Genomic DNA, 23,975 nt, shown 5'->3' with positions numbered 1-23,975 from the left:
AAGTATGATTGGGATAGCGACAGCGGCTCCATTAAGCTTTCAGAAGAGTCGTCCATAGATTGAGACGTTTCCATGTTTTTACTAGATGATTTGTTTTTTAATTGATGTGGGGAGAAAAAGGCCAGGGCTGAGGCAGAAGATCTTTTTTCTATTATGTCCATTTTAGGTTTTTTTTTCTTTATCTTTTTTTGCTGAGTGCTCTGGGGGTTTTTTGGAGGCATTATGATTTTTTTTTTTTGTTTTGTTTTTTGTTTTTTTCCTTTTTTTTTTTACTTCCTCTTTTTCTTTCCTTCCTTTCTTCCTTCTCTCTTTCCCTTTTTCGTTCACAGAAGGTTTGTGGAGTGCAAGTAAATTATGATCACTATCCCAATTTTCTTTGCACTTTAACACATTTGCAAAATAAAGCCATACACAAAATGACTGATTTAAATCCAAACAGGTTATCTTTTTCACCTTTTAAACAAGAGTGAGTAGGACCAATTGATTTAGCCCCGTCCTGTAGAGTATGGGTGAATAAGTTCGGTATATAGTTCGTTGTGTGGTAGTTCAGATGTAATCATTTATGGCAGTTCAAATATCAGTCATTATTTTCTACCAGATGTTTTGAGTAAAGGAAAAGCTTTTTTTTTTTTTTTTTTCCTTTTTTTTTTCTTCCTTTTTTTCTTTCTCTCCTTCCCCTTCCCCTTCCCTTCCTTTCCCTCCTCTTCTTCCCCCTTTAGTCCTCCGTGATTAAATAGTTGCCATTAATTATATAGCTATATGACCGCACTGAGCTGAGCTGGATATAAGCTTCAGATTAAGCATCAAATTAAACAGATTGAACAGTCACTGATTGGAAAAGTGGAAAGAACCGCCAAACAGAAAAAATACCAGCAGTGCCGAAAATATATCATTGGCATGTGTCTAAAAGTTTGTTCGTCAATCTTCTTCATCCACAGCCTATATCGTTGGCCTTTTATTTATAGTCGTGCAAGTTATTTAAATAGTTTATAGTTACTGTTTGTAGCAGTTCTAGGAGTCCTTCCTCAGCTGAACATGGACATCGACTGCCAAAGCTGCCGAAACTGCAAAGGTCCCCACGTCTTCGCCGTCTACAAGCCCCCCACGCAGGCTTCAACGCCGAGCAAAAGCTGTAGTCGAGGGCGTTGAGGGCACCATTACAGCACTGTTGCGGCGATCACCAGCCGCACTGCAACCCACAGAACTCCCCACCTCCTCCGGCGTGCACGTTCCGTCACGTCATCACGCACACCTCAGCCTGAGTCAACTTTATTCCCAAACAGCCCAGCGTAAAAAATCTTTGTCCCCAAACAGACCACCCTGTGCCATCTTTGTCCCATAAACACCCAGCCTGTGCAGTCTTGGTCCCCAAAGCTCAAACACCCTGCTTGTGCCATCTTTGCCTTTCCACAAATCAATTACACACAGAAACACTTATACAGCCACTCACTCACTAATTCACGCAATCATTTATTCTCTCATTTTTTAAGTAGGTGGCAAGCTCTTGGGCAGAGAGGGGGGAGGGCAAGGGAGGTGCTGTGGGACAGAGAAGGGTGTTAAAAGTGGAGAATAGGCTATGTAGCAGGTAATGAGCCCAAAGTTGAGGTTCTTCTGACAACAGCGGTATGACTCTATGAATTTTAACATAGTCCGCGGAGTTTGTGGTTTTAAATTAAACAAAATTTGACAAGAAGTCATGAAGGTGGTATATTTCTTGCGATCACCGGAGAACCGTTCTGGCATAGATATTTGTGGTTCGCTGAAGGGCCATGGACTCAGGTGACATAGAAGGAGCCGAGAATGGATCACCTTGGACATTAGGGCTGCTTTGCATTTGGTGCATTTGCTGCCGTATCTGGTTTTGACCTGCTTGGACATCTTGTAATGACTGGTTAAAAGCTGCCATCTGCTGAGTGAGTGCAGCTACAGCTTCAGCCAATCCTGCGGATTCCATAATGGCTCGGTTGTTATGTAACGTTCGTAACAAGAACTTCAGATGATGAATCCAGTATGCAGAAATAGCAAAAATAGGAGTAGATAAGTATACTATCCAATAGAATGGTCAATCAAGCCGTGTCAGGAATGGAGAATTCAATGTAGTCAGGAACAGGCAAATATCAGCAACAAGTAGTGTAGGATAACTACTGCAGGAGTAGCAGCTCAGCCAGTACAACAACCGAGCACTGAATGAGAGTCGGTGCTCAGTTTTTGAATTTGCCGCGCTCCCAAGCCCCACCCCCAGCCAATGACGTACCGCTGTGCGCGTCATGTCGTCTTCACAAAGGTATGGAGTAAAAAGGGGGCGTGGCGCGTGCGCGTACCACCCACGCTTTGGAGAGGGGGAAGTATACCACGAGTACACGCTGGACACGGTAACTCTGAAGCACAGCCCCGAGGAGGACCTTTACTGGGCAACAGGTACTCGAGTGATCAGCTGCGCTGCGGTTCAGGACGCTGACGCTGGATCATGACACAAAGTGAGCGAAAAATTGGAAAGTGGGGCCAGAAGGCTGGTAGATCACTGCAACCTCCAGAGCTATTGTGGAGAAAAAGACAGACAGACTGTGCTTCCTAAAACGAGAAGCATAGAGAGGGAATTAGTGGCAGACATTGAAAGGTGCAGCAAGGAGAGAGGAGAATGCCAACACTGCCTACGTGTCTGTCTCCAGGTCTAGGAGTGTGGCTAAAGTGAAGGCCATCAGAGAGAGCAGCTGGAGAGGTAGTGTAAGAGGAAGGTTATTGCACACGACATGTGCATTCCAGGGCACAGAAGAAGGGGTGCCGGGGTTACAGTGAATTGATTTAAGATTTGAGGGATTTAGGTAGTTTTTGTTAGTTCTGAAGGGAGGGGTGGGAAGAGGTAGGTTGGGATGGTGTGTCAAGGCTTAGATTCAAAGTTGCCTGAGCACAGAAGGAGTAGGAAACAGACAGATAACAAATGGGATTGTGATTTGTGGGGATGGGATGCTTTCACCTGAGAGTGGTTAGTGGTGTGGAAGGTATGAACCAAAGATAGAATGGCATTTGAGCTAAGATGGGGTGATGGCAGAAGGGAAGGAGAGATGTGGACTCTGGAGGGGTTGCCAAGGGGTGAGGGGGGTGAAATATGTTTAAGTGGAGGAAGAGAAAATAGTAATAACAAATAGTGGTTCATAGTAAGGATTATGTGGGTTACTTGGTTCATACTTGGTATCCACTTCCTGCAGTTTCTTATTTAACTTGTATCTGTCCACTTATGAGGGATCCACTAGGAATGAGGTCACTGCAGCTATATTTCCAAGTGAGGCCTAGGAATTTATACGGCTACCTCACAAGTGGTCAGTTGAGATTATTGGATATAGGATGCAAATATTTCACACATTGATTTAACAATGGCAATTAATAATAATTAATAATAACTGGGCACCAAAATTAACCTTTTGAGATCAGCAAGGTATGGAGACAGGCAGGTTAGAAACATGCCAGTTGAAAAACAAAGGGGCTACAGCAGGAGATGAGAGGCCCAGGGGTGGATCAGCAGTGGCGTCTCCAGCTTTCATATTTAGGGGGGGCACATGGGGGGCCAGGGACCAAAGTAGGGGGGCCAATTATAAAACGGTACATATATATATATATGCGTTAGACGTGCATTTTTAACTACTTCATATGTACGTATCTCTTTGAAGTGATTTTAAAATAACAGCTGAACTGGCAATTATTTTTCATTCTTTAATATTAGACCCTGCTGCCAATATATAGAAATATTACAACCTGCTTCCGATACATATTAATATTAGCCCCTGCTGCGGATATATACTTATATTATACCCTGCTGCCGATATATACTTATATTAGACCCTGCTGCCAATATATATAAATATTAAACCCTGTTGCCAATATATATATAAATATTAGCCCCTGCTGCCAAAACATATATAAATATTTGCCCCTGCTGCCAATAAAAATATAAATATTTGCCCCTGCTGCCAATATATATATATATATATATATATATATTAGACCCTGTTGCCAATATATATATATATATATATATATATATATATATATATATATGTATATATATACCACACCAAAAAAATATATTTGCCACACTGACTGCAGATCAGGGGAAGACAGTGAGAGTCAGTCCTTCTGACTGCACCATGACATTGAGAGGTCCTCTCCCCTGTAATCATCCCTTTGTCCCCTCATTCACTAAACCATACCGCTCTTTTACTTACACCCTGTAGTTCAGGTATAGATCAAATAAACAACACATGGAAACAGCACGTGCATGTATAGATCAACTGAATAAGAAATACAAACCCTGTATTTGCAGGTATACATAATGGAAGCATAGCATAGCAGATACAGATCAACAGAAAAACACACAAACCCAGCTATGCAGGTACAGATCAACTGGAAATCACATAACAACTTAGCATTAACGGTATAGATAAAACCCCCTAAATTACAGGCATAGCTCACAGGATGCAGCTCACCAGCCCTGGTGTCCACACTGCCCACATAGAACCCGACCAGCACCAAGATAACATTAACAAATTACAGTCGAGAGTGAGCCAACTTTGTCCCCAAACAGCCCAGCGTCAGCCAATTTTGTCCTCAAACAGCCCGCCCTGACACCAGTACAGGCTCTGCAACACCGACACCCAAACACACACACCAGGACAGGCTCTGCCACACAGACACCCAAACAGACACACCAGGACAGGCTCTGCCACACAGATACCAGGACAGGCTCTGCCACACTGACACCCAGACACACACACCAGGACAGGCTCTGCCACACAGACACCCAAACACACACACACACACACCAGGACAGGCTCTGCCACACCGACACCCAGACACACACACCAGTACAGGCTCTGCCACACCGACACCCAAACACACACACACACCAGGACAGGCTCTGCCACACCGACACCCAGACACACACACCAGTACAGGCTCTGCCACACCAACACCCAGACACACACACCAGTACAGGCTCTGCCACACTGACACCCAAACACACACACACACCAGGACAGGCCCTGCCACACAGACAGCCAAACACACACACACCAGAACAGGCCCTGCCACATCAACACCCACACACATACACACACACACACACACACCAGGACAGGCTCTGCCACACCGACACCCAAACACACACACCAGGACAGGCTCTGGCACACAGAGAGCCAAACACACACACACCAGGACAGGCTCTGCCACACTGACACCCTCATCCAAAATGCTCACTGGTTTGCGGTTTGTTTGTTTTTCTCCCTTGTGTATTGATGCCCCCGCCAGACCCCCTTTGGTTTTAATGTATTTCCCCCCACACCCTTGTGTATTGCCCCATGTGGATTTGTGCCCCCAGCCAGCCCCCTTTGTACATTATGCCCCAACACCCTTGAGTATTGATTTTTGTGATGTCCCCAGCCAGCCCCCCTCCCTTGTGTATTGATGCCTCCCTTTGCATTGTTAATGACCCATGTATATTGAACCCAGCCACCCACCCCCCACCTCTGTGTATTGATTTATGTGGTGCCCCAACCACCCTGTTGCGTACTTATACCCCCTAGCCACCCCCATTTTGTATTTAAATTGTTGTCCCAATGCAGCCCCTCCTTTGAATATGGCTCCCCTTCCTCATATTACCCCAACTTTTTTTTTTTTTTTTAATACTTACGTTTTTGCCGCATCCTTCACTGCTGCTGTCCTCCAACGTGCTCTTCTGCCTGTCACGAGGAACTGTTCCGTGTGACTCCACCCCTTTGAGCGGCCCATCACATTGACGATGTGACGTGCTGCTCAAGGGGGCGGAGTCACACGGAACAGGACACTGGGCGGCACTGTGCAGGCACGCTGGCCGCTTAATGATTTTAAAGCGGCCAGCGTGTCTAACCGCCGCTTTAAGACTCGCAGCCACATCGGCTGCAATGGCATCTCGGTCGGCCGGCCCACCGCGGATGCTGCGGGCATTAAAGACGGCCACTGAAATGGGCGGCCGCGTGGCCGTTTAATGTACATTCAGGGCGGCCTGGGGGGCAATTGCCCCCCTGCCCAGCCCGCCCCTGCCTCCGCGTCTATTAAAAAAAAAAGATAAAAAAGACGGCGTTTCAATTGGGGGGGCACACGGGGGGGCACAGCATGCTGTAGGGGGGGCCATGGCCCCCTCTGCCCCCCCACTGCCGACGCCACTGTGGATCAGATGTAATATGTGATAACCATACCATGTGAAAAACAAAAGGGTTACCACAATACCTGGTTTTGACCTGGAGATGTCCAGGTAAAGCTCCTCTTCTCCGGGTAAACACCCGAATCCTCTGGGTAGCGGGAGCTGGGTCTTCAGATGCCCTGCTCCATGCCCATTTCCCCTTTAAATGGGGGTGTTTCCCGCGATGTCAGGAATGCCCACGGACATCAGTGGGACCGCCCACCGACATCAGCAGGAACACCCACCGAGCTAAGAAGTTCCCAAGTATGGTTACTGCAGCAGATGATGGGTTCAGAGGTGGATCAGATGTAATATGTGAAGATCATACCTGTAAGAGAAGGGGATATGGTGGTCATTAGTGATTAGAATATAAGGAAAATGTACACCAGTATTCACAGTGAAAGTGGATAAAAGAATAGTGAAATATCATATAAAAGGAATAAATACTCTCCTTTTTCCGACCGAGTGTACAGCTGCAACCCTATAAAACACTCTCCACGAAGTGTTGAAATACCGATTTGGAAAAAGACTTCCGTCTAGGGGAGCTTATATCAACCGATCTCAAAAAAACAAAAAGATGATATATGCAAAATGATAGTGTAGCAGGTTCAATACCCAAGGATCAGAATAAAAACATCCAATAATCGAACTCACAATCTGTGTGAATAATTCAGGCCTCCAAAGCTCAAAGCTCCTTGTTATATAGCTCAGGAAGTACACACCAACGTATATAGAAGAAAGGAAAAACATCTACCATGGGATGATATCTTTCTACACTTGTATATGCGTGATTTTCGTTTGCACTTACATTCAGATGGATGTCTCGAGCATATCTGGTAAAATCCCCGGAGTTGTGCTGAGTCCCAGTTGTCCTGGATGGATCTTTCCTTTTGGGAGTGGTGCCTGGATGTTTTTTTGTTGTTTCTTTGGAATCATGTGCTGTATATCTTATTTTCAATAAAGTGCATGTGCTTATGTAAAAAGATGAAATTGATTCTTATTTATAAATGTGAGTGTAAAAAATCAATCAAGTATATATAAATTTATGTAAGTAAATATATTCGTGTCATGATTAAATGAGTTAATACCGTATTTGCTCGATTATAAGACGACCCTGATTATAAGACGACCCCCCAAAATCTAAATATTAATTTAGGAAAAAACAAAAAGCCTGAATATAAGACTACCCTATAGGAAAAAAAAGTTTTACTAGTAAATATTAATTCATGTAAACAATTTTTTCATATTTAATAAAAGCTATGATTGAGAAAAATATATATTTTTTTTATTTCCTTTTATTTGCCAACCTGCCCCCCCCAGTTATGCACATCTGCCCCCAAGGTTGCCACTCTGCCCCCAGAAATGCCTTAATCCCCCTTTATTTGCCACTCTGCCCCATGATGTGCCTTTTAACCCTCTATATGCCACTCTGCCTCCAGAAATGTCTTATGCCCTCCTATATGCCACTCTGCCCCATGATATGCCTTTTAACCCCCTATATGCCAGAGTGGTTTTGTTTGCTTTTGCAGAACACCATCCTGGTTTTGTTTGCTTTTGCAGAACACAGTCTTTTGAAGCTTGAATTTTGATGAGCCTTCTTTATCTAGTCCTTTTGTGAGTGTGACTTACACCATAACGTATTTTTTATTTTTTGACAATATCACACTATTTGTTGTGTTTTTGTTTTCTTCCTCTATGTATATGCGCTCCATTATCCCTTGTCAGCTAATATTTTAGAAAAGATTTTTATATCTAAGTTTATAAGAGAAATTGGTCTGTGGTTGGTAACCAATGTAGGTTCTTTTCCTGGTTTTAATATTGGGGTTATGGAGGCTTCCAACATTTCGGTTTGGAAGTCTCCAGAATCTCCCACTTCATGAAAAATTCTTTTGAGAATTGGTTTAATTATCGGGTCTAGTATTTTGTAAAACTAGCGTTGAGAACCCATCCGGTCCTGGTGCTTTCCCAGGTTTCAAGCTATTTATTTTTTCTCCAATCTCAGTGAGTCCGATTGGTCAGCTGTTATACAGGGGAGAGTTAAATTCTCTAGATAGGAGGGTATTTGTATTTCGGAGTTACCGTATTTGCTCGATTATAAGACGAGGTTTTTTTCAGAGCAAATGCTCTGAAAAATACCCCTCGTCTTCTAATCGGGGTCATCTTCTAATCAGACCTTAAATAGAGGTCTGATTATGAGACTAAGATCCAGATCCCCCACACTGCGGCAGGGGACCTGGATCCTCCTGTCTCCCCCCCCATACACACACTTACCGGTGCTTCCTGCTGTATTGCCGGGGCAGCGATCCGCGTAGACAACGTCCGCTGCAGCCGGAAGGAGGTGTGGCTAGCAGCGGGGGTTGTCTGCGTCCGTCGCGCATACCTTCCCCGACTGTCAGAGATCAGAGTTCCCCGCACCGGTGCGGCACCGGTGCGGGGAACTCTGATCTCTGACAGCCGGGGAAGGTATAAGCGACGGACGCAGACAAACCCCCGCTGCCAACTCCACCTCCTTCCGGCTGCAGCGGAAGGAGACGTCAACCCGCTGCCCCGGCAAAGCATCAGACAATTGGAAGCACCGGTAAGTGTGTGTGTGTGTTAAATGGGGGCATAGGGCATTTCTGGAATGACTTATAACCCTATATGCCACTCTGGCACTTAGGGGGTTAAAAAGCATATTATGGGGCAGAGTGGCATATAGGGAGGTATAAGGCATTTCACCTCCCTATATGCCACTCTGCCCCATAATATGCCTTTTAACCCCCTAAATGCCAGAGTGGCATATAGGGGTATAAGGCATTTCTGGAGGCAGAGTGCTCTATACAATGCCTTTTAACTCCCTTAATGCCTTTCTGCCTCCTGGAATGCCTTATACCTCCCTATATGCCACTCTGTCCCATAATATGCATTTTAACCCCATAAATGCCAGAATGGGATATAGGGGTATAAGGCATTTCTGGAGGCAGAGTGGCACATAGGGGGTCAAAAGGCATACCATGGGGCACAGTGGCATATAGAGGGTTAAAAGGCATATCATGGGCCACAGTGCCATATTGGTGTGGCAAGCCTGGGGCAGATGTGCGTAACTGGGGGACAGGTTGGAAAATACAAGGAAATAAAAACAAAAAAAATATTTTTCTCAATCATAGCTTTTATTAAAAAAAATAGTTTACATGAATTAACATTTACTGGTAAAACTTTTTTCCTTTAGGGTCGTCTTATATTCAGGCTTTTTCTTTTTTTCTTAAGTTAATATTCAGATTTTGGGGGGTCGTCTTATAATCAGGGTCGTCTTATAATCGAGCAAATATGGTATTTGGATCTGCTAAGTTGTAGAATGATTCATAATATGTTCTAAATGCTTCTCCTATCTGGGATGTGATAGACAGTTTTTTCCATTAAAAGGTATTTGCTTAATTCTATAGTTTTGGTTCTGTGCTTTAAGCTTATTGGTTAAATCTCGGGATATTTGTTTGTTACTACAGTACCATTTTTGTTTTAAACGGGCTTGGTAGCTTTGTGGTAATCTCTAATTTTATTTATTTTTGCTATTTTATCTGTACTGGGATTAGCCTTATTATTTTTTCTGCTATTTCCAGGGCAATCTGTTAGATTTCTCCCTCTAGATTTTTTAATCCATGATGCTTTTTTAATTAGGTGGCCCCTTAACAAACATTTCATAGTGCACCAGAGTGTAGTCATTGAAGTATCTCCTGTATCGTTGGATTCCAAGAACTGTTTAGCTACATTACAAAGCTCTTTCTTACTCTCATCTGATTTTAATATTTGTTTGTCTAAGTGCCAGTTAAAGCATTTCTTATAGTTTGGGTCATCTGAGATCTGAATATAAACCGGGGCATGATCTGACCTTGTAATATTGCCAATCTTTGAGGAGGAGCATCTATGTAGGGTTAAACCTGGCATAAAAAAAAGTCTATACGTGAATAAGACTGATGTGGTGCTGAAATAAAGGTATAATCTAGATTTTTGTCCTCTGAAGTGACTACAAATTCAGGGGGGCGTTTTATCTCTGGATAAGTAAACATTAAATAGTTTCAGATGAAACAGATGAAACAGGAAACACACAGACCAGGACAGGCTCTGCCACACCGACACCCAAACACACATACACCAGGATAAGCTCTACCACACCGACACCCACATCAGTATGGGTTAGTCTACACAAAGCATAAAAAATGCTTCCCACACAGGTTTGTTGTTTGTGTGTTTCCCCCTTGTGTATTGATGCAAGAGCCACCCCACCTTTAGTTTTAATGTATTCCCCCACACCCCCATGTATTGCAACATGTGCATTTGTGCCCCCAGCAAGCTCCCTTTGTGCATTTATGCCCCCACACCCTATTGATGTGTATTGATTTATGTGATGTCCCCAGCAAGCCCCTCTCCCTTGTGTATTGATGCCCCCTTTTGTACTGGTTAATGTACCCATGTGCATTGCCCCCAGCCACCCACCCCCCTTTGTGTATTGATTTATGTGATGCCCCAACCACCCTGTTGTGTACTTTTTGTATTTAATTGTTGTCCCATGGCACCACCCCCCTTTGAATATGAGTCCCCTTCCACCTATCACCCCAACTTTTTTTTTTTTATTATTATACTTAATAACAAAGGAATATTTATTATGAACAAAAAATAGTCACAGTGCATACAAAAATGATGATAAACAGATTATTTACACCAAACAGATAAAAATAAAAAGGAGAAACTACTCACTTGAATGGTAAAGTAACCGTTTTTCTGTCCGTAGGGCTCTGGTAAGGAAAGATGGCAACTTACTCAAAAATAGACCTTGGCCCCTAGTAAGCACACTGACCAATTGCCTCTCATTAAATGTATACTGTTTCCAGTTCATCTCAAGTTTCCAAGCCGGCCCAGAGGTGGTATAAGCGAAGGGAAGGTGTACCTATAGGAACCATAAGTGACCTCCCCCTTGTGTTGTGAAACCATATCAGTCAAAATAAATAATTTTAATTTATTCTCCCTCCTGTGCCACAGCAATAATTCTTGCATTTATAAATTTCTTGTAAATTATGAAGTCCATAGATATGTCAGAATTGCTACTTATGACTGAATACCATGGACTTTCTTCACAATTTCTTCCAAACAGCTTACATTGTACTAGCCATATTTGTATTCCCCGTTCTAGATATGCACAAAAGGAGGTATGATTCTGAATCTACGGGTTATTATTGCTTTATGTGTTGGATATGACCCTGGAAATTGTTTTCCTGACTGCTAGTGGTCACTTATCATATCAAAAGAACCTACTATCTATGAGGGGATAAAGGCATATTGTGGATTACTCAGCAAGTAGACATAGCGGCACCTCCTCTGTAACATTTCACACCTTGCTGCCTGGGGCGAAGTGTGAAATGCTGCCCCCCGCCCCGGAAAAAAAGTGCCTCAAAAAGTCCCACGGTGTGAAAAGAAAGGTGAAGTAAAACATTATTATGTCCAGGCTCAAAGAGTGAGAGCTCACGGGGATCACAGATACAGGGGTATATATGCAAGACACCTATGGCAGTTTCATGGCAGGCATTTCTTTGCTTATTTGGGCAAACCCTCACAACATGTCCTGTCTGGCCACAATACAAACACACACCCGGCTGTCTTCTTCTGGCCTTTCCTTGTTTTGTATGGCGAACAGCGTTGACTTGTATTGGCTCCTCAAAGTTAACCTGCATAGCGGGAGGAATGAATCGAGTAGAAATAATGTACATATGGTGGGTCGGTGTCTTCTATCCCTAGGTCCTTGCCTTTCTCTATGTGCCTGTTGACTGGGTCCTACCTGCTTTGCGGAAAATCCCCTCCGGTCCCCGATGTATGCGTTCCACTGGCAGATTCATGCGTTCCACCACCCAAGATGGTGGACACAGAATCTAATTAAAGGGAAACATACACCTGTGTTCCGGTTTCATCAGATCCCTTATGGCATGCCTGCATGGTTATATATTTTTAACTTAGGCATCAGGCATCAACATGTACAGATCACTGTGCTGAATACATAAGGAAAAGCCCAAGCACATAAGAACAAAATGGCGAAGGACCTCTGTTTAGGGTGCCTGGCCAGCAGATGGAGGGCTAGCGTGTGTCACAGAACAGAAGCCACCTAGAGATAACACTGTGACAGGGCCAGGTTAACTGGAGTTGCCCTGGACCTCCTGTCCCCGGACAGAGACAACATTTTTTGTGGAACTTTGGGTCGGGTTGTCTGGGGGTAGCTTGCACAAAGTGTTTCGTTGTTTGAGGGTGTTTTGGAGGTCTTTGTTGGGGATTCGTGTGCAGTTTAGCCGAATCATGGATGCGTCTGTGTCCTGTTTCTGATCCCATGGCCCGGTAATATTTTATAATGTGTTTTATTTTATAATGGGCCCCAGAGACTGAAGGTGGCTGCAGCTCCGACCCTTCAAAGGGACAATCATGTAACCTGGCTGGAGCTCTTAATCGGCCAGCGAAGCCCTGTTTGCCCAGACAGCAGCCTCACTACATGGGGAATAACACAGGCGGTGAAACCCATTGTATCCCTTAATCCCCTCACCTTATCCATTGCCTGTGTGTGACAGAATGACCTGTCATACAGGGCCCCAAGGTACTCAGAGATGGCTCCAGCCTGGCTGTCAAACAAAGATAGCACAGGCAGGAAATCCATTGTGTAAACTAATCCCATTAACATGATTGCTGCCAGGGGGAGTTTGTACCATGCAGGTGGATTGGACTACGGTCGCCACCTGCAGTCCCCAGAGGTGCCGGGCAGTCAGCCCAGAACCTCACATGGAAGGGACCCCAGTCTCTCTGTTTTCTCCCCAGCGGCAGAGAGGACTCCAGGTAGAAGGCACATTTGGCCCTTCTTCCCAGCGGCAGTTACGTTATTTGGGAGAAGCAGAGTGCGGCTGGGTGAGTACTGCTCTTTTGTTAAATTGTTTTGGGGAGTACAAATTTGTGGGTGGCAGTGGTGGTCCAGATATACAGACTGACTTCGGTGTAATATGAAATACTATATTAAAGTTTCCTAAAAACTCATGGCGTGCCCTGTTTCTTTTTATGTATTGTAGTTGGCTGGAAGTAGCACTCAGGTACTTTAGTTTTGTGCATAGTTTCTTTATTATAAATAACATATTAGTACATAATTATTTGAAAACCGCATAATTCTAATTGTGTTTACACAATTTTACAGTTGGATCAACTATCAAATCCCAAAACCTGGATCAGTGCAGCAACACAGATATTTTTCTCGCTGGGACTTGGATTTGGAAGTCTTATTGCTTTTGCAAGTTATAATGAACCTAACAACAACTGTGAAAGACATGCCATCATTGTTTCCTTGATCAACAGTGGGACTTCTATATTCGCCAGTATTGTGACTTTTTCTATCTATGGGTTTAAGGCAACCTTCAACTATGAAAACTGTATAAACAAGTAAGAAAATAACATTTACAGAGTAATTGAAATATATGTTAAGTGATTAAATTGATTTGGAGGGTCTCTTAGTAAACTTCATAGAAACATAATTTGAAAGTAAGTATAAACTATTGAGTCCATCGAGTTTGCTCATTTTTCTAAATGCAGAGACTCATACCTTAATCAGTCCATCAGTTTTGCTTTTAGATTCAGGATAGCTTTATGCCTCTCCCATGAATGTTTAATCCCCCCACTGTATACTACTTCTGATGAAAGGCTGTCCCATTTCTCTACCACCTTCTTGGGAAAGTGAAAAGTGGGTGCTGTGCCCTATTCCTTCATCCCAAGTATGAGGGGGTAAGGAGGCTATATTATACTATAGGCTATACTATAAGCACATGGGCCCTAGGTATTATGCACTACTACTACTATGTATAGAGATGTTAAACAATCAAAATTAAATCAAAAATTAAAATGTGGAAATCATAAAGGTAATAAATACCGTATTTACCCGCACTTTTCCCCCCTACTTTAAGTCTTTAAAGTGGGGGTTCAGCCTATAATCGGGGTTTAGTGCAGGGATGCGCAATTCGTATCGCCCGACGCCTGGGACATGCAGTTCCGTGGTCCGGGCGGGTTTTTTTTTCTTTTTCATTTAGCCCTGCTGCGGGATCCAGATCCCCCGCAGCGCTGCAGGGGACCTGGAGCTTACTCTCCGGCAGAGATGTGTGTAGACAACCTCCGCTGCCGGCACTTCCATCGGGGCTTCTATGATGGAGCACCGACGTGACATAACCTTCCGGTGTGCCACCATAGAAGCCCTGGTGGAAGTGCCGGCAGCGGAGGTTGTCTAAGTACATTGCGCAGACGTTCACCGGCAGCGGCATGCGCGTAGACAACCTCCACCGCCGGCACTTCCTCTGGTGCTTCTCCGTTATCGCGCAGACATCCACCGGCCAGCCCTGCTAGACACCAGGGAGTTTGGGGGTGCATTGGTAAGTCTGGGGGGGTGGCATATCTAGGGAGCAGAATGGTATTTCAGGGGGCAGAGTGGCATTTCTAGGGGGCATAAAGCATATCTGGGGGGGAGTGGCATATCAGGGGGGCAGAAGGGAATTAAGTGTCACGTCCTACCCAGGCTGCGGAGCTGCATATCTCGCTCTTGCTTCAGTTTCCCTGTTTTGCTTCGATCCATTCCTGGATTTCCTTTTGCTCTGTTCTGATCTTCCATTCCTTGCTTCAGCTCTTTCCTTCAGCTCTGTTTCCTTTATAAGGTGTGCCCCACCCGTGTGTTCTGTTTGTCTCAGTCTGCAGTCTAAATTCCTATGCAAATAGTTTCTGATAGGGGGGTGCAATTTACGGTGTTGTTCTGGAAAACCTTTTGTTCCTCATTAGGGATATCACTAGCCTATTCCTCAGCATATCACCCCCAGACCAATGGCATTTCTGAAAGAACGAACCAGACTCTAGAACAATTTTTATGTTTATTTATAAATGAATATCAAGACAATTGGACTCAACTTTTGCCCTGCGCCGAATTCACTAGAAATAATACCATTCATGAATCATCATTACTTACTCCGTTTTTTTTGTAATTATGGTTACCATCCCTCCTCTTTGCCCGATTCATTTAAGGATTCCCAGGTCCCAGCGGTAGATTCGTATGTCAAACCATTACCTTCCGTATGGAACAAAGTCCGTCACGCCTTATCCACAGCGGCCCTCAAATATAAACGGCATTCTGATCGTCGTCGTCGGTTGGGTCCGTCTTATATGCCTAACGATCGTGTGTGGTTATCCACGAGAAATATTAAACTTAAAGTTCCCTCCATGAAACTTGCCCCGCGTTACATTGGTCCTTTTCGAATTCTGCGCAAAATTAACCCAGTAGCTTATGAACTTAATCTTCCTTCCTCCCTTAGAATGCCTCGCGTTTTTCATGTGTCTCTACTTAAGCCTCTCACCTGCAACCGTTTTACCAGATGTATTCCTCGCCCTAGCTCGGTTATAATCGATTCTCAGGTTGAGTACGAGGTCCAATCCATCCTGGATTCCAAGAAAGTCAGAAATTCTATGTTTTATTTGGTTCACTGGAAGGGGTATGGTCCAGAAGAGAGGTCCTGGGTTAAATCTAAAGATGTATATGCCCCTGCGTTACTTCGGTCATTTCACCTCAAATATCCCACCAAGCCTGGGACGTTGCGGCCATCGGCCGGCCTTCGAGGAGGGGGTAATGTCGCGGTCCCGGGTCCGGTCGCGGTCCCGGGGTCCGGTCGCGGTCCCGGGGTCTCGTGTGCGGCGATCCGCTCGCGGGTCACGGAGACCCGAGCTGGAGAGCTCTGGCTCCGTCTCCGGCGGGCGGACGTCCGCACGTAAGTGCGGTGGGGCCCGGAGTTCCCGATCTCCCCGCACTGGCGATCTGCAACCCGATCGCCAGTGCAAGAAGCAGGATGGCAGGTCTGGGGATTCGGCAGCGATCAGAATGAAAACCCCTCGCTGCCTTAGGAATCCCCAGAGAGGTTTACTTACCGGTTCGCCGGTCTCCACTGGGGGCGCAGCCAATTCTCACGGCTGGAGCCGTGAGTCAGAGGGACGTCTTAGGGCACGCCCCTGACGCTTGGTTGGGGGCGTGGCTTTAAGTGGCGCCAGATTCAAAAACCCTGCAGATCTGTCCACAGGCACCCTGTTGTGGTCTTATCTCTGAGTCTGTGTTTGAGTTTATGCTGTTACTTTTGGTTGACCTTTGGCTATCCTGACTACCCTCCTGCCTGCTGATTTTGTACCTCTGCCTGAGATTCTTGTTACCGACCCCTGGCTCGTCTGACTACTCGTTTAGTGTACCTGACCCCTGGCTCGCCTGACTACCCGCTTCGTGTATCGGATCCTTGGCTTATCTGACTACCTGCATCGTGTTCCTGACCCCTGGCTTGTCTGACTACTCGCTTAGTGTATCTGACCCCTGGCTCGTCTGACTACCCGCTTCGTGTACCGGATCCTTGGCTCCTCTGACTACCCGCATTGTGTTCCCATCATCTGCTGCTTGCTGCACCTAGCTGCTTCAGCTCAGTATCCACCTTTCTCTGCTATCACTGCGGCTTCCTCACGGTTGGGATCATCCTGAGTACCTGCTGGTTCCCTGTTCTGAATATCTCCTGTGGTGAGTGCCTTCTGGTACTAGCATACATGACACCGAGTGGTCCAATATGGACAGTGTGTCATCTGACGCAGATGTAATCAACCCCCCGGCTGTTTGTGCGGTCAGAATCACCACTCCTACCACTCACAGGAGTAGGAGTAGGACAAGAAAAGCACTTGCCGGTACTCACGCACCTGTTCATCTAGTATCGGGGGTCTATACAGCCCAACTCAGCACAACAAAAGCACTGTCACCAGATCTTGTAGTGACTTCCAACGGAAATGTGATATGTCATGAAGGTCTGCATGGGTTTGAGAAAGCACTATGTGCCAGAAAGAAGAAGTCTCACCCCAGACGGTGAGACCACCACTCCACAGTTCTGCAAGCATACGGAGGCTGCTCCTTGCGGTGGGGGTATGTAACGTTCCACTATTTGCAGTCTGGAATTCTCTTCACTCTGTGCTGTTCATTTTCCGTTACCAACCAACCGCCCTTGCCACTCTGAAGCACTCAGACCTGATTATCATGTCCAGCTGAACCTTATTACCTGGAGTACACTACCCATCCAGAGGGCTACCTGCCGTGTGCGCCCCATCCAGAGGGCTACCTGCCGTGTGCGCCCCATCCAGAGGGCTACCTGCCGTGTGCGCCCCATCCAGAGGGCTACCTGCCGTGTGCGCCCCATCCAGAGGGCTACTTGCCGTGTGTACCCCATCCAGAGGGCTACCTGCCGTGTGCGCCCCATCCAGAGGGCCATTATGCATCATGGGGTACAGACGGAGCCCCTTGTATCCCCTGCACCTGGGCTCCTATCAGACCTGTTCACCCGGTTCGTGACAGATACATTACAATTCCATGGAGAATCATGACTTTATTCGTGTATTACAAAAGTTGCGAGGTAATCCTTTTTTGCAAGTTTGAGAAATGCAATCCAAAGGTTTCTCAGGTTCACCAATTACTAGAAGTAGAAGGCGATACTGCAATTGGTGTCTGTATTGATTAAGGGCGGACAGGTGTAAAGTATGGAGAGGTTGGTAGTGGGTAGAAGCCTCTAGTAGTGGGACAGTTCCTGAGCCAGCCGTTTGGAAGTATAATCCAAGTGTAGAACACTAATATAGGAGAGGTTGTGGGCCGGAAAAAGTAGGAGAGCATAAACGAATCTAAGTTCGGTAGCCAGGTGGCAGGAAGCAAAGTCAAAATATGTAGCGGAGGTCAGGGACTGGAGAGATACAAGAGGTCATGAACAAGCCAAAGGTCAGAATAACAAAAACAGAGAAAACAATCTGGAAGCCACAGGAAATGTACTTCTGTGTACTGAGGGTTTAAAAAGCCCTCCAATCAGATTCCCCGCCTATGGAGTGAAAATGAGGCTTGGTGGGTAAGGTGGTAAATGTCCCTTTAAGAGGAACAGTACAGACTCATGAGGGGCGTGCATGAGGCGTTGCGGAATCTTCTGTGAAGCAGCGGCGTAGTAGAGGATCCATAGATTGGGTGCTGGCATCTGGGAATCCTGGGAATGCCCCCCAAAGCAAGAGCGAGCCGTGAAGCACAGGGTCTGTGAGGTACAAGATCCAACACCACTGCCACCACTAAGGGCACCATGCCACCAACCAGGAGCAGGGTTATAAGAGTGTAGCCTGTGGAAGGCATGCACAAGAGAGGGGGCATGGACGTCTGAAGCAGTAATGCAGGAGCATTCCGCAGGACTGTAACCCAACCAATGGACAAGATACTGCAGCTGCCTCCTATGAACCCTGGAATTGAGGATGGCATCCAAGCTGTTCAAGCGTGTTGGCTGCACAGAACGGTGAGGACATTAAAGATGTATGAAATTAAGAATTATAGGAGAGTTCTGCTAGATAAAGTTTGGATGCTTAGTCAGACTGATCCTCAGAGACATACATATGTAGGTATTGGTTCATGACCTGGTTGGTTCTCTCCATCTGGCAGACTCTGTATGGTAAGATGAAACAAAATGGAGATGCACACCCAGATGTGTGCATAGGGATCTCCAAAACCTGGAGACAAATTGATGAGCACCTGTCCCTTAAGGCAATCTCGGCCAGTTCCATAGATGCAGGTAATTTGGTGACAGCAATACATTGAGCTTGTTTGGGGAATAAGTCCACTATGACTAAGATGACATACCGCAGGATATGGGAAGATCGGTAACAAAATCCATGGCAAGGTGAGTCCATGGTTTGTCAGGGATAGGCAGTAGAAAGAGAAGGCCAGGTGATTTACTCCTAGGTACTTTGTATCTGGCACAGGTATCACAGGTCTGTACAAAGTTCTTGATTTCAGAGTACATGTTAGGCCACCAAAAATGTCATTGAATAAGAAAGTGCACATTCCTCTCCCCGTTATGGCCTGCTTTGAGGGAACAGTGAGCCCAACACAGGATCTTCACACGGTGTTGGGGAGCTATGTAGAGAGAATCAGGTGGTACATGGACATTACAGGGTGTCATGGCACCCAGGGACGCATCTGTCACAGTGCACAGGACTGGCTCTTACCTCCACTCCCACGCGTCGGTCCACAGGCGTCTCTCTGCCTAGCCAGGACCATGATCCGTCCGGGTATCAGCATGGCAGCCGGGGGTGGTACCACTCGCCCCTTGCGGATGTCCATGTGCATGCAGCGATCAGCACTATTAACAGTGCATGATCCGACAAGTGCACCCAGGTCCATGGGGGGCGTGGTATGTGCACGCCCCCTAAAGCATTTATTAACTGGAGGCTGGGGAGAAAGTCCCACAGCCCCAGGATTTTCAATAATGAATAGGGAAGCCCCACCTTCGTTTCCCCAGACTATTCTGAAGCCCAGTTTTCAGTAGTCCAGAATTTCTTCTGGTTCCTCCAATCCTGCACCCCTGTGTTGATTCGTGGCTTATTATCTTTTCACTCTCTTCTGATGTTGTGCTGCCTGCCTGACCTCGGATTGTCTGACAACGGCTTTGTCTCTTCCCTTATTTGACTTTTTGCATTTTGTTCAAAAATTAACATCCTCCTTGCCATCGGGTTGCAGATCAACCGAGTGGGACGTGTCCTATTTCAGACTTCAGTTAACCCAAGTGTGATCGGTGCAGGGGGATTGCGGGGAGGGGAGTGAGAAACCATGTCTCTCACTCTCGCTCCTTTCCTGAAACAGTGAAGGGAAAAAAAAGCCGTTAATTAATTTTAAAAATAATTATAAAAAAATAATTAAAATAATAATATAAATAATAAAAAATAATTAAAAAAAAAAATAAAAAAATGTAAAAATATATAAAAAAGATAATAAAAAATTATTAAAAAACCTTACATCCCATTGCCCTAGCATAACATCTCCTGCCCCCGTTCACAACCCCCAAACCCGTTAAGCCATAGGCATAAAAATTATACAAAAAATGTACACCTTAAAAAAATCCTCCCTGGTGCTGGGAAAGTATGGAAAATCTATATAAATTAGGTATTTCTGAAATCAGGACACCTGAATTGATAAACTTGGAGGGGATTTTCCATCACTTTACCTAATTTTATGAGGATTCAGAGGGAAAATTTAAAAGAAAATAGTTTTTTTTTCTAATTTTCCCTAGTTTTTACTAAATTTCTCATTCTAAATTTTCCACTAATCATCCAACTATGGTATCAAAAGAAAGCTCTATCTCTCTTTGAAAAAAACAATATATAGTTTACATGGGTACACTATTCACAGGAAAAGAGAATCACAGCTGAACCGACATTGCGCAAAAATGGCAAAATTGCTCCGGGCCTTGAGGTACCAAAAACCCCTGGGATTGAAGGGGTTAACATCCTTTTAAATAAATGAAAAATTTACATTTATTTTTTATCCAATTAATCGATTAATCAAAAAAATAATCAGCCAACTAATCGATTACGAAAATAATCGTTAGTGGCAGCCTAGATTCTACTATGGTATATAACTCTAGGGAGGCCATTTCATATGACTTAGTCTTCACATTTGTGTTGAAAAAATGTGTACTGCAAGAAAGTCTGTATGTGGATCGGCTATGTATTGAGGTCTTGGCCGGCTAGGCTTAGGATGGGAAAGCCAGTGATGCAGCAGTCACCTTTGCTTTAAAACTGCGGTACAAATCGCTCAATGGCCCAGTTATATGGAAGATCTCAGATATCCCCAACCAGCCCATTTACACTTCCCTAGGCCTGACCCATGGAAGATACAACTGATGTTAATAAAGTCTAAGTAATGACGCAATTAGATACTTGGAGTTGAAACCTAGTTGTATTTTATCCAAAGTTACGCATTATAAAGAGCCAACATTACAATATTTTTGTATAGTAATCATATTAATTCTAATTATAATTCTCTCACTGTTTCCCCTTTATGTATGTATTCAATATGTAAAATGATTTAATATAAAAGCATGAATCCTTGTTGTCTTTGTTCTACAGAGTAATTATTTTGTTAACAAATACTTTTGATCTTGAAGAAGGATACATAAATGCAGATAACCTTGAAGACGTGAAACTCTACCTGAACGAAACGTTCCATAATGAATATGCCGCTATATTTCCCCGAATAAGGAACTGTAGTCTAGAAAATGAATTAAGCACGGTATGTTCACCTAGTTTATGTTTTATAAATGTTATAAATTAATTGAATCAATGCAGTAATTTTTTGTATTGCTTTTTTACTTACGGAAGGGTGTCCTAAAAATTTGAGTTGAGATTTGAACCTTGCATGCAGGACCTTATTTACCTTAGCAGTCATTCTGTCCTTATTTGAGCCTTTCATACCTTATGGAATATATGCATACATTGTTGTTGATAATACAATAAAGTGATAATACAATAATCTACAACTATGTTCACTGCACTTGTAAATATACAGTGGTGTCACAACTGGGGTGCGGGGGATGCGGACTGCACCCGGGTGACACCTTACAGGGGGTGACACCACACCAGGTTCTTCTGCATTATACCGGTGCCATCCACCAGGGGGATGCCGAAATGAAAGAATGCCGGTTGCCCGTGTATTAGATAAGTAAAGGGGAGCACATGGTGGCTTCCCAGAGGCGGTTGCGGTGCCCGGGGCCTGATATTGGGACAGAGCAATCTGTTCCAATTCCCGGGGTCCAGGTATTGGAACAGATTGCTCTGTCCCAATATCAGGCCCCAGGCCTGAGAGGGCGTGACACAATGTGTCATCGCACCGGGTGACACCAACCCTAGTGATGCCACTGTAAATATAACTCATTTTAGTGTATAGATTTACCAGTTATGGTGGAATTCTGATAAACAGCTGTAAACAAACTACCATGGAGAGCTTAGCGCCATCTAGGTTTGTTTGGGTGTGCCTCATACTTCTAATTTTAGGTGTGTGTCTTTTTTTCTTATACCCTCACTCTCAGAACATTTTTTGTGGCAGTTATATGGGATACCACACTGGTACATGAAGAAGTTTATGCTCTACTAAGTGTCTAAAATCTAAAAGGGGCTGAAGTGGCAGCAATAGTATTAATAGTTGTGTAAAGGTTGTTTCATATCCGTTGTTTTGGGGAGTAGCTAAATGAACACAGACAGTAAGTTATAGTACATAAGGGATGAACAAGGAGTGATGGTATGGCCCCACAGAGCTCTGATTTCAAAATTGAGTGTGTGTGGGATTACATAAAGAAAGAGAATCAACTGAAGTTGCCTCTAAATTCCCAGAAGAACTGTGGTTAGTTATTATTATTGTTTATTTTTTTATATGGCGTTATTTAATTCCTGTAGACACAGGGGAGAGCTGGCAGCCTAAGGCCTGGGGGGCAAGTCAAGTGAAGTGGCTCCGCCCTCTCGCACTCACCTTTCACCCCTCACGCTGCTCCCATCACTATGCGGCCATCAGATTGTTGGAAATCGAATCTAAACGGCCGATGCGTGCTGATGCTGCCGGCCGGAGCTACTTTAACACTTTTTTTATTTATTTAATATGCCGGATCGGCTTGCCATATTAAAAATAAATAAAGTATTAAAGTAGCACCGGCCGGCAGCATCAGCACCCAGCGGCCGTTTAGATTCGATTTCCAACAATCTGATGGTCGCAGAGTGATGGGAGCAGCGTGAGGGGTGAAAGGTGAGTGCGAGGGGGCGGAGCTTTCACCCCTCACGCTGCTCCCATCACTTGGTGGCCATCGCATACAGCCGCTGGGTGCTGATGCCACCGGCCGGCGCTGCTTAAATACTATTTTTTTTTTCATTTAATAGCCGATGCGGCTTGCCATATTACATTTTTAAAAAAAAAGTATTAAAGTAGCGGCGGCATCAGCATCCAGCGGCCGTTTAGATTAGATTTCGGGCGGCCTGGGGGGCAATTGCCCCCCTGCCCCCCGGCCCAACCCACCCCTGGGTAGACAGGACATAACAAGTAGTATTTAACATAACAATTTGATTTACAGAAACAACAGGTTTACAATCTAGAGGGAGTAAGAGTGTATTACACAATAGGTAAAAGGTAAAACTGCCATTGTTAAGGATGGACCAGCCACACTAGTATAATGTATTGCAGGAGAGGGAATAGGAAACGTGAGCTAAAGAAATATGGGAGGGCGTTAGTGTGCTATGTTGTAAGCGTCCTTAAAGAAGTGGGTCTTGAGGGATTTTTGAAGGACTGAAGGCAGGGGGAAAGATGGGTAGGCTGGGGAGGACATTCCAGAGAATAGGGGCAGCCTTTGAGAAACATTGTAAGCGTGCATGAAAGCTAAAAACCAGAGGAGAGGGTAGAAAGAGATCATTGGATGAGCGGAGAGAGACCTGTTAGGTGTGTATTTAGAGATGAGTGATGAGATGTTGCTAGGCAGACCGCTATCAAGGGCTTTGAAAGTAAGAGTCAGGATTTTAAAATGAATCCTGAAGCACACAGGCAGCCAGTGAAGAGAGTAACAGAGGGGAGAAGTGTTAGAAAAGCAATAGGAGAGAAAGATAAGTCTAGCACCAGCATTCATGGTGGATTGTAGAGGGGTGATACGGGTAAGAGGGAAATCAGCTAAGACAGAGTATAGTAATAATCAAGGAGATAATGAGGGGATGAACAAGAGCCTTTGTGGCATCCTGTGTTAGGAAAGGATGGATGCAGACTATGTTTTTAAGATGGAGACGGTAGTTTTTAGAGACAGACTAAATGTGGGCGGGGTGAAGAAGAGAGTCAAGGTGTAACACCAAGACAGCGAGCAAGAGGAGACGGGGAGATGATAGCACCATTAACATT

At 44.8% G+C, this 23,975-nt stretch overlaps 1 protein-coding gene across 2 annotated transcripts in view; it reads left to right on the top strand.

Moving 5' to 3' along the window:
• The window catches only part of LOC128497332 (sodium- and chloride-dependent transporter XTRP3-like), a 169,209-nt gene that overhangs the window by 121,547 nt on the left and 23,687 nt on the right, over positions 1–23,975 (top strand). For both annotated transcript variants that reach the window (XM_053467323.1, XM_053467322.1), the window contains exons 6-7: positions 13,404–13,645; positions 21,179–21,341. In XM_053467323.1, the coding sequence (XP_053323298.1) occupies positions 13,404–13,645; positions 21,179–21,341 (405 nt within the window). The remainder of the gene's footprint in view (positions 1–13,403; positions 13,646–21,178; positions 21,342–23,975) is intronic.

The sequence above is a fragment of the Spea bombifrons genome, chromosome 5 (genome assembly GCF_027358695.1).
Source record: "Spea bombifrons isolate aSpeBom1 chromosome 5, aSpeBom1.2.pri, whole genome shotgun sequence".
Taxonomy (NCBI): domain Eukaryota; kingdom Metazoa; phylum Chordata; class Amphibia; order Anura; family Pelobatidae; genus Spea; species Spea bombifrons.
Note: the sequence above shows the minus strand (reverse complement) of the source record. Positions and strands in the feature narration are given on the sequence as shown.